Here is a 14,432-nt window from a genome sequence, read left to right as displayed (position 1 = left end):
TGTTATCTACTGTATCTTCTTGCTTAGTGAGTGCAAAAACCCAAATGGAAGCACCCACAACAGATGGCTGTCTAGACCAGATGTCACCAACCTTTGCCAGCTGGTGGACTGGAGGAAAAGGGAGAAGGAAGCATTTCACATGTGTGTGTGCACGTGCACATGGGCCTGCGAGCACGTGTGTGCCCCAAATGGGGCGGGGCTAGCACCCATGTGATACTCACTAGCCCTGCCCCGTTCTTGCATGGCACAGCACCTTGTTTCTGCGCCCAGGGTGCGGCGGAGGGCATTTTTGCACCTTGCAGCACGGCAGCAGCCCATTTCTGCATCCCACGGCACAGTGTCATCTGTTTTTGCACCTTGCAGCATGGCAGCGGTCTGGCCTCTGCACCCCACAATGTGGTGGCACCCAGTTTTGTGCCCCACAGCATGGCAGGGGGCCATTTTCACACTGGCCAGCCTGTCCCACAACCCAGTGGCCAGCAGGCCACTGTCGAGTACTGGGCTGTGGCCCACAGGTTGGGGACCCCTGGTCTAGACTCTGCTTGAAAATGTCATTTTATTATCATCAATAGCTATTTTTTTTCTGATCCTTACTTCTAAACCTGGACTATCTCATCAATAACCATAATGTGCTACCATATATTTAACCAATATATTCTTAATACATTGCACCATTTTTACTAAATTTAATTGTTGGAACTAATTTTATCTCAAGAGCAGAGAACAAATGTGTTTTTTTAAAGTAACAAACAGATTTGATTGTACTCACCCACTTGTAATATCATCAGTTCTTATATTTTTTCCAAGGACATCTCCGTCACTCATATAACCTGTAGCATCCATGTTGATTCCTTCAAGATCTACTTCATCACCTCCTTTGTCTGTGATATTCACGTGGCAAACATTATTGTCCCGAGATGTTGCCTGTCTTCTCAATGGTGCTGAATACATGTAACGTCCTGGTTCTGCATTGATGAATCGGCTGGCATTGGCTCTTGGAGGATATCCATTTCCCACTGATGGAGCATCACCTGCCTGGAGGCGGGGACTGGACTGCCCAAGTCTCCAAGATAAAGGTGTTGGCCTACCAGTCAAACTGAGGATGCTGCGACCGCTTATTTCAGTGGTGACATTAGTATCAAAGGTGGTCTCCAAAGTGCTTCAAATAGGAAAAGATTCAAGGTGTAATACATTTCAACCAATGTTTATGACAAATGCTAGAAATATTTTATTTAAATGATTTAAATACTAGATACCTGGAATGAAAGAAAAGCAAAAAAATGGTTTTTAAAAAAATCTTACTAATAAACTATGGGGCAGAGGAACATTAACTTTTGGCTATAGAAGGCAATTTTATTTTCCTGGGCTCCAAGATCACCGCAAATGGGGACTGTAGCCAAGAAATTAAAAGACGCTTGCTCCTAGGGAGGAAAGCCATGGCAAATCTAGACAGCACACTAAAAAGCAGAGACATCATCCTGCCAACAAAAGTGTGTATAGTCAAGGCTATGGTCTTCCCTGCTGCAATGTATGGCAGTGAAAGTTGGACCATAAAAAAGGCTGAGCGCCAAAGAATTGAGGCCTTTGAACTATGATGCTGGAGAAGACTCCTATGAGTCCCTTAGACTGCAAGGCGATCAAATCAGTCAGTCCTAGAGGAGATCAACCCTGACTGCTCTTTAGAAGGTCAGATCCTGAAATTGAAACTCAAATACTTTGGCCACCTAATGAGAAGGAAGGACTCACTGGAAAAGAGCCTAATGCTGGAAAAGGTTGAGGGCAAGAGAAGAAGGGGACGACAGAGAATGAGGTGGCTGGATGGAGTGACTGAAGCAGTAGGGGTGAGCTTAAATGGACTCCAGAAGATGGTAGAGGACAGGAAGGCCTGGAGGAATGTTGTCCATGGGGTCGCGATGGGTTGGACACGAATTCGCAGCTAACAACAACATAGAAGGCAACACATTTGATCAAGGCAACCTATAGAAGTCCATTTAATACACTTGTACATCTTAGGTGGAATCATGTTATGGTGCTTCCTTGATGAGACCTTTTGTTAAAGATGTCAACCATAACTCTTTATTATTAATAATGGCATTATTTACCAATGCTCTGTATAGACTGTTTTATTGTCTAAAAACAATAAATGGCTGTGGAACTTTAATGAATAAACCTATGAGATTGAACTTGTTAGGGAGCCTTTCCAACAGTGAATTCATTTTAGCTTCTTTTCTTATTTTTCTGTAGTTAGGGCAGAAGGTATCATTGGAAATATTACTTCTGAGAAAACTATTTGGTATTGAGCTTTCAAGTTTTAGGTGTGATTTAAGGACTGTTTAGTTGTCTCAGGCCCCCCTGTATTATGTTACTGATGGCTTTTTCATATTTTGTCTTCAGTTTGTGGTATTTTTTAAATTTTGATTGTATTATTTAAAAACTAGGAAAGCTTGGATAAAATACGTGTGTCTGGATAAGTGAAATGTCACCGTTGAATCATACTACCTCTTTGATGTGGTTTTTTCCCAAGCATTTAGCTGATTGCCTAAATTGGCAATTTTATTATGTGCTACAGTGCAACAATAGACCATTTTGATTTCTTTTTTGAAATATTACTATTGAATCATTTTTCACTGCTTTAAAATATGACCATGCATACCTCATTAATAGAATTATAAGGCTTTGTTTATCCAAAGGCCAGGTAGGAATTCAAACTATGTGCCTTATCAAACAGGTCAAATACAGTTCAGCTGCTTGTTTAAACACAATAATGCAGATCTGGTTAAAATACGTTAAGTTTCAGAAGTAAACTTAGGTAACTTTTTAAAAAGTAATCTTTGCACCTTTCTGTTCAAACATCACCTAAAAAATATTTAACTAATATTTTTCCAAGATTCAGCCTTTATATACAGCCTTCTCTGAAATAGTTTTTTCCACTTCCTAAACTTTAACTCTTCATTAATCTCAGTTATGCCCTAATATGGTACAGATTCTAGGTTTTCACGTAAAAAAAGATAATGAAGTGCAGTGTATAGTCAAATTAATCTTTGCCGTTAGTCATTCATAATCTTTCAGAAGCAGAAAGAAAGTAAAGTATGGGCAAAGTAGTTCTATTCCTCATAAATAAATAATTCACGTGTCTCTTACCTATGAGACACCTGAGTTCCTCGTAAACTAGACATGGTCTCTTCTAAGTTTTGCCGAAGATCAGCTATATTCTTGACAGTTCGTAATCTGCGCGTTTCTGGATCTTCCCCTATGGAAAAATGCAACTTTTAGACAAGAAGTAATTTGAGTTTATCAGCAGAGTATACACATACACATGTTTCGCATGTTCAACTCAAAAAATACTTTTCTATTTTTATGTTATCTCAGGCTCTTTTTAATTTTTTTTGTAAGTGGCATTTAACCTTGGGCTGAATGAGACCTGGTAGGGTATAATCAATCTGACAAACATAGTCCTCTGTTGTACATTAATCTGAATTGTATTTAATATTCAAAATTATTTGAATTATTGGAGGAGCCCTGATGACACAGTGGTTAGAATGCAGTATTGAAGGCAAACTCTAACCACAGCCTGGAGTTCGATCCTGATGGGGCTCAAGGCTGACTCAGCCTTCCATCCTTCTGAAGTCAGTAAAATGGGGACCCAGATCATTGGGGACACTATGCTAACTCTGTAAACTGCCCAGAGAATGTTTACAGCACTACGGGGTGGCATATAAATCTAAGTGCTATTGCTATTTATGAATGCATTCATTTCCACTATCCCAAACAATCTCAGGCTCATGCTATTATGTTTGTATCCGAGTCTTGTAAAGAAGTTCTAAAGATCAACGTGGGTTTGAAAAACTCTATTTGGATTTCTATTTGGATTCCCATCTCTTTAAACATGCAATTTTATCATCTCTGGAGATGTCTAACGTATCAAATTAATCTCATTGTTTCTGAAGGAGTGGTTTCTTTAAAAAAAAGGAATATCAAATACTTTATGGCAAAACACACACTGATTTAAACTAGCTGAATACAAGGCTATGTAATTTCAGGCAGACTGGAATCTACCATTTATTATAAAATTGAAATGTTATGTCATGTTATCTACCAGACTGCATTCTCAATAGAAAAGAACTTGTGGGAACATAGAAATACTGTAGTGTATCAATCTGATAAGGATATCATCTGGGTGCTCTCTAGAAAATCAATAAACAAAGGATATCCGTCTTAGAGTAAGGAATACTGCAGGAATTACTTTAGCGCACCACCCAAAATTCATTTTGGCATGTTATAACCATAACAGCAATTACAGCAATTGTTCACTTTTTGTGTTTCCAAAGGGAGAAGAGTTCTCGCTCCTTTACCTAAATATGTTTTAGTTATCTTCAGATCAAAGCATGTCTCTGTTCAGAAGTTTCATTTCATTCAAGAGGTTTTCCTCAAAGGTAAAACATCCATGGAATAAAACAACCTTAGTCTACAAAAACATTTCAAGTGATCGTCATAAAAGGAAAGTCTGAGCTCTCTCTGCAAGCTTGAAAAAAACACCCTCTTTTCTATGCCACTTATTTAAATGTATTTTATTTAAAGCATTTTACCCCAAGTTTTTTGTGTGTATTTAAAATGCACTTAAAGCAGCTAATAGAAATAGAATACATTTTAAAACATCAATCGGAAAAGTAAGCACTAATTAATAAATCAACTGAATAAATCTAGCAAAAAAGAGCCTTGGTGGAGCAGTGGGCTAATGCCTCCTTAAGTAACACCAGCTGCCTGCAATTAGTGCAGGTTCGAGTCCCACCAGGCTCAAGGTTGACTCAGCCTTCCATCCTTCCGAGGTAGGTAAAATGAGGACCCAGATTGTTGGGGGCAATAAGCTGACTTTGTAATAATGCCGCTTGGGGGTGTGTGAAAGCCCTAATAAGCAGGCATATACATAGAATGAAGGCTATTGCTAAGCACATTGATTTGTGCTTCTTAGATTGTAAGCTGCCCTGAGTCTTCGGAGAAGGGCGGGATATAAATGGGAATAAAAAAAAAGAAAAGCAAAAGGGAAAAGCCACAATGTTACCTGGAAATGAAAAGAAATGATGTTAGATTAAATTCAGGCCACAAGTACTTTTACAAAGTGGGAGCAGCTAATGAGAAATCTACCTTCTGTGAAGATATTGGCGTAGCTTCATAGAATCCAGGTGGGACACAATGACTTGGAAACAAAACTCTTTTGCTCTTCTAAGAGACTGAGCAAATTTGTGTAGGAATAAGAAGTCTTGAATTCTTTGTTAATATTTGTCCTAAATCCAGCTTTAACAAGAACTTTGCGAAACCTGAAGAGCCATTTGTAACCTTAATGTTGAAACCTTAGTAATCCTTTATTCAACATGTGAATAACTTTTTTTTAAAAAAATAAATCCGAGATTTAGTGCAGAGGACACCGATGAGGAAAAGTTATAATAAAGAATACTAACATTTGGTGGAAACAATAGCTGGCAGTTTGAAAGTGCTGATAACTGCACAGTAGATTTCAGTCCATTTATTTTATTTTTTTGTCAAACTAAAGATGCTTCTTTTTTTAAAAAAGAATTTTTCTGGAATCGTGGAAACTTTAAACTCAGTTTATATTCTATGCAAATTAGCACTGCCTCTTGTCAAAATTAGGAATTTTGACAGGAAATATCTGCTTTGGACTTAGAGGGCACAGACCCCTGCCATGGACAGTCCACTTCCTGTCAAGCCTTGAATTCTCAGCAGCTGCTGCCCGTCAATGCAGAGAAGTCGGGATCCTCCTGGACTCATGGCTGCTGCTTGATGAGAAGGTGGCAGCATTGGCTAGCGGTGTGTTTGCACAGATTCATCTTGTGCACCAAAGAGCCCCTTCCTGGACTAGGAGGTCATGCTCATACCTTAATCATTTCCCAGTTGGATTATTACAATCCGCTTTATTTGGGGCTGCCCTTGGAAACCATTTGGGAAGTTACAGGCAGTGGCGTGTACAGTTTTAGATGTTCACAGGTTAGTCAGGATGTATCTCTATTGCACAAGCTATACAGGCTACCAGTCTCATTCTGGGTACAGTTGGAGCTACCTTTAAAGGACTAAATCAGGGGTCAACAACCTGTGGGCTGCGGCCCACTACTGGGCAGTGGCTACTTGGCCACCGGGCCACGTGAAGCCCACACTCGTGCTAGTGCCACCCTGAGCATCCTGCCAGTGCTAGCACTACCCTGCCCTGAGCATCCCACTGGCATTAGCACCGCCCCAAGCATCCTGCCAGTGCTAGTGTCGCCCTGCATCTCACTGGCACTAGCGCCACTCTGAGCATCCCACTGGTGCTAGCACCGCCCTGCCCCAAAGCATTCCACTGGCACTAGTGCCGCCCATACCGTCTTGCCAGCGCTAGCGCTGCCCCATTTGCAGCACTTGCACTCACATGGCTCTGTTTGCACTTGTGCTAGTGCTGCCCCATTTGCAGCACTCGTACCCGCGCAGCCCCATTTGCATGTGCGCATGCACTCACATGAAGCCATTTGCGTGTGCACTACCTTTAAAGGACTAAATCAGGGGTCAACAACCTGTGGGCTGCGGCCCACACTCATGCTAGTGCCACCCTGAGCATCCTGCCGGTGCTAGCACTACCCTGCCCTGAGCGTCCCACTGGCATTAGCACCGCCCCAAGCATCCTGCCAGTGCTAGTGTCGCCCTGTCCCCAAGCATCTCACTGGCACTAGTGTCACTCTGAGCATCCCACTGGCGCTAGCGCCGCCCTGCCCCAAAGCATCCCACTGGCACTAGTGCCGCCCATACCATCCTGCCAGCGCTAGTGCTGCCCCATTTCCAGCACATGCGCTCACATGGCCCCGTTTGCACTTGCGCTAGTGCCACCCCATTTGCAGCACTCATACCTGGGCAGCCCCATTTGCATGTGCGCATGCACTCACACACGGCCCATTTGTGCATGCATGGGGCTCATTTTTGTGCACACAGGCACGCAGGCCATTTGTGCGTGCGCACATAGCATTGCCTACTTTCCTTTCCGGGTCACCAAACCAAAAAGATTGGAGGCCTCTGACCTAAATGATTATCTGCAGGACCATCTCTCCATAAGAATATCTGCTTGTTCCACTAGGTCAGATAGGATAGGCATGCTTCAGATTTCCCTGAAATCTTGCCACCTACTTGGACCTTGAAAGTGTGTCTTTTTCATGTCTGACCCTAATCTTGTAAAATATCCTCCCCAAGTGATTTGGCAGGCTCCTACCCTTTTAGCCTTTTGAGAGATTACAAACACCTGGCTTTTTACCGAGGTGCTAAGGTAGGATTCTATAGATAGAAAGTATGAAATGAGGGCAACTGGAGATTGCTGCAGGGTATTCTAAGACAGAGGTCCCCAACCCCCAGTCCGTGGACTGGCACTGATCCGTGGCATGCCAGAAACTGGGCCACGCTAAAAGCGAATCCCCATCTACAGGATGCAGGCAGCACCCCTCCAGTCCGTGGAAAAAGCTCTCATTGTGGAAGTGGTCCCTGGGGCCCAAAAGGTTGGGGTCCACTGTCCTAAGGGGACAGTTAAGGTGCAAGTTTTTGTTTTATTTTACTTTTTTAATGACTGTTTTATGGTTATTGGTTTTGTTGTTGTAATCTGATTGTTTAAAAGAGTTGACCATATAAATCTTTTAAATAAACAAGAGGCTCACGGAGTTATTAACTTAGGTCCATGTAATTCAGCCTTCTCAGTCTACTGCCCTTTAGATATGTTGAAAGAGCAACTTCTAAAATTCCCAGGGAATGATGATATAACTGAATTTGTCAAAGGTATCTCTGGGCTGAAATGATAAGATTTCAGGCAGCTGTAGAAATACCAAATCCCATTTGTTAATTATCTTTAACTGCTTCTCTTATTCCCGTACTGTATATGTTTTATTAAAAGTGTATTTAGAAACCTGCTGAATAGCACTAGCCACTTGTCTTCATGGAAATATTGTTCAGAGTTCACAAATGGCTAAATAATAATCTGTAGAATATTAAAATCTTTACTAGCCTTTTGTACATTCATAACCTGGGTGGATGATAAATTAGGTACAACTATACAAAAACTGAACACCAGGGTGAAGGATTAATTGTGAGAACAGAAACTGTTGGAAACTTTCCAAAAGCTGTGTAACTTCTAAATACTAGCCAATCTCCTAAAGATAGACCAACCTAATTACCCAAACATGGAAAACTAGTTTTTAGAAAGGCAAGATCAAAGAAATATCATGTGAAACAATGAGAACAATTCTGAATCTCTAGTCTAAAAAAACAAAATAAACGTCTGGAAAATACTCAGCACCAACTCTAATAAAGAGCATGTTGAATAATTACTAACTGCCGTTCCATATATTGCTTGACATTGCAGCCAAGTGACAATATATGGCTTAGAGCACGGGTGTCAAACTTGATCGCGTCACGTGACGTATCGTGACGTATCGTGACTTCTTTTGCCTTTGTGGAGCCGGGGTGGGTGTGGCCTGCACGTGACGCATCTGGCCTGCGAGCTGCCAGTTTGACACCCCTGGCTTAGAGCTTCAGTAATTTTAGGCTCTTTAGGTATTTCAGGTCTTATCTAGAAACTATTGTCATCATAGGTGGCTTTTTTCAGCATAAGAACTATATTGAAATAATATGAGCAGCTAACATTGTATATCCATTTTTAGGTATACACTAAATTTGTAATACTTGTGAATGCAATATTTATAGGGTTTTTTTTTCATGTCGGAAGCACTGAAGTGCTTCTGTGACCAAAGGATTTGCCAGTGATATCACTGTTGCCCAGGGGATGCCCAGTTGGGGGATCCTTTCATGTTCCTGTGAAGTTGCCCACCGAAGTGGTACCCATTAATCTATTCATAGTCATCCACTTTCAAACTGCAGGGTCAACAGGAGCTGGAGCGTGTGACGGGAACTTACCCTGCCCCACAGCATCAATGGATCCCAAACACAAGCCTGATTGGCAGCTCAGTGTTTTAAGCTTGTAAACCACTGTGTTCCTCCTATATGTTTATAATTAACTAGTTTCATTATAATATACATACACTCATTTTTAAGAATCCTTCATAGCATTAGGCCTTTGAACACACAACTGATATTTCAATGATCCAAATTCCTTAAAGAGGATATTCTTTATAGACTTTAACATCAGGAGTTGAGACAATGTCTAGGGTAATACTTCAGAGTCACAGTTCTGTGTGTTTTTTTAATTATTTTTAAAGTATTATTCTAAATTATTAAATAAAGCATTCTGGCCATTTTCCATAAATGCTACAATAATTATTTAAGGCAGAATTCAACATTTAAGAGAAGTGGGCATTTTCACTAAGTTAGATATAAAGTTTTTTTAAAAAACTCATTGATAAAGATTTATATAATGCCCAAACTGTATTCACAAAATAGTGTTTCCTTTTCTGACTTTCCTGAATAAGAACCTGCCATTAGCTGCTTCTGCAGTGAAGATACTGAAAAACTCTCCAAAATGAAGCACCAAGAATAAATGCGCATGCTGTCCTCACTCTCATGAAAGTAATAGCCTAAATAACAAAATAAACCTTCTGGAAAAGCATCTTTTTTTTTTAATCCTCTGATTCAGAGACTCAGCACATCCTATCTCTTACCAGAAAGATCTTCTAAAATAGGTTGTCCAGTTTTTGTGCAGGGAGCAGATTCCATGCTTGTGCTTCCTCCTCCGGTACTGGACTCTGCTGTTATGTTTCCCTCATTGTCTGTCTGGGATCTGAAGTAGAAAATAGAGGTCAGGAAAAAGGAAAAGACATTCATTCATTCATTCATTCATTCATTCATTCATTCATTTATCCATTCATTTGCAAAAAAGAATTCTGACATCAATATAACAATGCTTGCAAGTATAGCACTACAGTATAGTGGATACACTAGCACGCTGACTGTACATAATTCATTAGTCCCATGTTGTGCTATGTCCTAGATATGGAAACAGGCACTGAACTGTAAAAAATACGAAATTTCTGCTGTCAAAAGGCCTTCTGCCATCATTTTTATGCCATCATCATCATCATCATCATCATCATCATCATCATCATCATCATCATTATTATTATTATTATTATTATTATTATTATTATTATTATTATTATTTTAAATAACCTCTGTTCTAAATTAAGTTGCCAGTCAGATCAGTAGTCTATACTGGTGGCCATCATCCAAACATTGTTGAGGGCAATGTTATTCATGCCAGCTATTCTTTATCTACTTATTTATTTCATCTCTTTCATAGCTAAATAGGGGAAGAAAAGAAGTTACAAAAATTACACGAAATTCTGCAACAAAGTTATGAAGGATTTGCAGGTAGTCAATTTAGATAGAATTTTCTAACTAATTTTTCTAACGATTCTTTGAGAAATTAGTTGAAACCGAATAGGATAAGAAATATTGAAGACTGGTGGCCAACTACCTTTTCACTGATTCATACCTCTCTAGCCATTGGCATTATAAACAAACAAAACAGAATATGAATTTTCCACGTTCACACCTAGATGCTAGATTTTATATTCCCTTGGATGGCATTTCAATAGTATACTGGAGCACTTTATTCCCCACTACGATTGTTTGGACTAACAAGCACCATGGCTTCACAGAAATAGAAAGCCTCATTGCATTCTTCTTCTTCTTTTTAAAGTGTAGATCAGGGGTCTTCAAACTGGGCCCTTTTATGACTTGTGGACTTCAACTCCCAGGATTCCTCAGCCAGGCACATTGGCTGAGGAATTCTTGGAGTTGAAGTCCACAAGTCATAAAAGGGCCAAGTTTGAAGACCCCTGGTGTAGATAAAGACCAATGCTACTCCAGGCCTCTTGCATAGAAAACAGAATCACATGGCTTTTCATCTTCTGTTTCCTTTTGGCTGAACATGTGAAAGAAGACTATGGATGTATTCCTGCTCTGTTCTGTTCTGTTCTGTTCAAATGGTATAGGGAACTAGACTAGAAGACCTCTAAGGTCTCTTCCAGCTTTTATTCTATTCTATTCTGTTCTATTCTGTTCTGTTCTGTTCTGTTCTGTCCTGTCCTGTCCTGTCCTTCTTTATCTATGTTCTGATGTAATAATGGCTGTTAAGGACAGATGAAATTGGGCTAATAAAATATTTGGAGTGAGAGGAATAGTATTAGGTAATAACTAGTCTTTGTTGAAAATCTTGTGATGCTATTTCTCCTTAGAAGGATCTGGCACACCGTAAGTAAAATATTTTTATTTAATCATGTAATCTAGTGTATTAATTCATGCTTCACCTCTTTGACTTCCTTCTTGAACATTTCTGCTTTAGTCTCAATTTTTTTTCTACCAAACTTTATCTATAATCACATAATGTCTTAGGCACATCAAACAAGATTGAATTCACTTTTTCAGCCCCCCCTACCCCCCCAATGTTGCCCAGGTTATGGCTTTGGTAGATGCTGGAATGTAGCAATTAACTGATTAGCTTATTACCCTCAAATTATGTCAATGAAACCAGTGAAGCTGGCATCTATTTTTTAACCAATGTATCAAGCCAGAATATTTCTATAGATACTATATAATTACAGAGAATCATTTTTAATTCTGAACGAAAGCAGCCATTAGGGTTTGGCACAAAGATAACAAATCTATGATTTTATAAGATAAAATTGTTGTTTACGTCATAATGAATTTTCTCTTTGCCAACTTATCACTTTTTCTTCAAGAAAAAGGAGGAGGAGCACGAGAAGAAGGAAACTTTCCTTGTATGTAATAGTACATTGCCCTCAGCCAAATGGTGCCATATTTTCTCAGGTCAAAAGCTACACATAACCTTTAACTGCTTTGCCAAGGTCATCTTACAAAAAGGAGCAGAGCTAGAACAAGGTAAAAAGGCTAAAATTAGATGGCTCTGCAATTGGCCAACTTTCCAAGGACTACCTGCATTCCCATGACCTCAGAATATTTATTTATTTATTTATTTATTTTTATAATGAGACTTGTATGCTGCCCTATCTCCTGAAGGACTCAGGGCGGCTAACAACAATAAAATACAAATAAGTACAAATATTAAAAAAGAATTAAATTATGTCAAAGTCCCACTAAAACCAATAAAAACATTTAAAATCATAATTAAAAACCCCATTATCATCAGTCCAGGTCAGCCTTTTGGAAAAGATATGTCTTAAGGTCACGGCGAAAGGATCAAAGGTCTGGGGCCATCCAGAGCTCCCGGGGGAGTTGATTCCACCAAGCAGGTGCCCCAACAGAGAAGGCCCTCCCCCTGGGAGTCGCCAGCCAACATTGTCTGGCCCACGGCACCCTGAGGAGGCCCTCTCTGTGTGAGCGCAAAGGGCGATGGGAAAACGTTCCTGGCAGCAGACGGTCCTGCAAATATCCCAGGCCTAAGCCATGTAGGACTTTATAGGTAAGAACCAACACCTTGAATCTCACCCGGAGGGCAACCGGTAGCCAATGCAGCTCACACAGGAGGGGTGTAATATGGGAGTATCGGGATGCTCCCATCACAACCTGCGCGGCTGCATTCTGCACCAGCTGAAGCCTTCGGGTGGTCTTCAAGGGCAGCCCCATGTAGAGAGCATTGCAGTAATCTATCCGGGAGGTGACGAGCGCATGAGTGACCGTACATAAAGCATCTCGGTCCAGATAGGGTCGCAACTGGCGCACCAGGTGAACCTGTGCAAATGCCTCCCTGGCCACGACTCCAACGTGATCTTCTAAACTGAGTCGTGCATCCAGGAGGACGCCTAAGTTGCGTGCCCTATCATCGGGAGGCAACACCTCTCCCCCCATAACCAAAGATGAAAGATCTTGGACTACACAAGATGCCGATATGTAGAGCCACTCAGTCTTGGCCGGGTTGAGCTGGAGACTGTTCTTCCCCATCCAGATTCGTACCGCTTCCAGGCACTGGGACATCACGTCGAGGGCATCACTGGGTTGGTTCGGGTTAGAGATGAAAAGCTGGGTATCATCCACATATTGATGATACCTCACCCCGAAACCACGGATGATCTCGCCCAGTGGCTTCATATAGATGTTGAACAGGAGGGGAGAGAGGACTGACCCCTGAGGCACCCCACAATCAAGGGGTCTCGGGGTTGACCTCTGTCCTCCTGCCAACACTGTCTGCGAACGGCCCGAGAGGTAGGAGGAGAACCACCATAAAACGGTGCCTCCCACTCCCAACCCCCGGAGACGTCACAGCAGGATACCATGGTCAATGGTATCAAAAGCCGCTGAGAGATCTAATAGGACTAGGACAGAGGAATAACCGCTATCCCGAGCCCGCCAGAGATCATCCACCAGCACAACCAATGCTGTCTCCATGCTGTACCCGGGCCTGAAACCCGATTGGTACGGATCCAGATACTCCGTTTCCTCCAGGACCAACGGGAGTTGCCGTGCCACCACACTTTCAACAACCTTTGCAAGTAAGCGAAGGTTGGAGACAGGACGGAAGTTATTCAAAATGGCCGGGTCCAGGGCAGGTTTCTTGAGGAGGGGCCTCACCACCGCCTCCTTCAAGGTGGCAGGGAAGCATCCCTCAGTCAGAGAAGCATTAATCACTGCCTGGAGCCAGCCTCGTGTGACCTCCCGAGCCGCATAAACCAGCCAGGAGGTACACGGGTCCAACAAACACGTGGCGGCACTCAATCTACCCATGATCCTGTCCACTTCATCCGAAGTCACAGGGTCAAACTCCTCCCAGATAATATCAGCCAGACCTGTCGTTTCCCCCTCATCAGATACTGCCCAGTCAGAGTCCAGACCGGTCCAAACTGCAGTTGCTGACTAAACTCCTTGGCCTGTCCCCGCAAGGGATCTTCCCCTGTCCCCTGATTTAAAAGGGAACGGGTCACCCTAAACAAGGTGACCAGGCAATTATCTGCGGACGCAATGAGGGTGGCAAAGTAAACACGCTTCGCCACCTCCATTGCCACAAGGTAAGATCTGGAAAAAGATCTTAACTGTGTTCGGTCAGATTCGGACCAACTGGATCTCCAAATGCTCTCTAGGCCCCTCCTCCGGTGCTTCATTTCCCATAGGTCCATGGAAAACCAAGGGGCCAACCGGGACCTGCGCCGGGTAAGAAGCCGCAAAGGCACAATGCAGTCGAGAGCCTCAGAAGCAGCCCGTTGCCAGGCGTCAACCAAGGTCTTGACTGGGCTGTGGGAAAGGGAGGCAGGAATCAGTCCAAGCGCCGTCTGAAACCCTTCCGGGTCCATCAGGCGTCTGGGGTGGAACCACCTGGTCGGTTCTGCCTCCCAGCAGCGGGAGGTGGCATGACAGAGGCCCAGCCGCAGGAGATAATGATCTGTCCATGAGAGGGGTTGAGTAGATGGAGAAACCCCACCCAGACCATTAAGACACTGCCCGGAGATAAAAATAAGGTTGGGTGTGTTTCCCCCCTCGTGGGT

At 42.3% G+C, this 14,432-nt stretch overlaps 1 protein-coding gene across 1 annotated transcript in view; it reads right to left on the bottom strand.

The window, feature by feature from the left end:
- Positions 1–14,432, bottom strand: part of NAV2 (neuron navigator 2) — a 197,750-nt gene that overhangs the window by 158,479 nt on the left and 24,839 nt on the right. The window contains exons 5-7 of the mRNA XM_081343733.1: positions 9,636–9,754; positions 3,142–3,250; positions 770–1,159 (exon numbers count right to left, since the gene is read on the bottom strand). Coding sequence (XP_081199859.1) covers positions 770–1,159; positions 3,142–3,250; positions 9,636–9,754 — 618 coding nt within the window. The remainder of the gene's footprint in view (positions 1–769; positions 1,160–3,141; positions 3,251–9,635; positions 9,755–14,432) is intronic.

The sequence above is a fragment of the Vipera berus genome (assembly GCF_964194415.1).
Source record: "Vipera berus genome assembly, chromosome: 1".
NCBI classification, from domain to species: Eukaryota; Metazoa; Chordata; class Lepidosauria; order Squamata; family Viperidae; genus Vipera; species Vipera berus.
The sequence above is the reverse complement of the archived record's forward strand: the minus strand, read 5'-3'. Positions and strand labels throughout refer to the sequence as shown.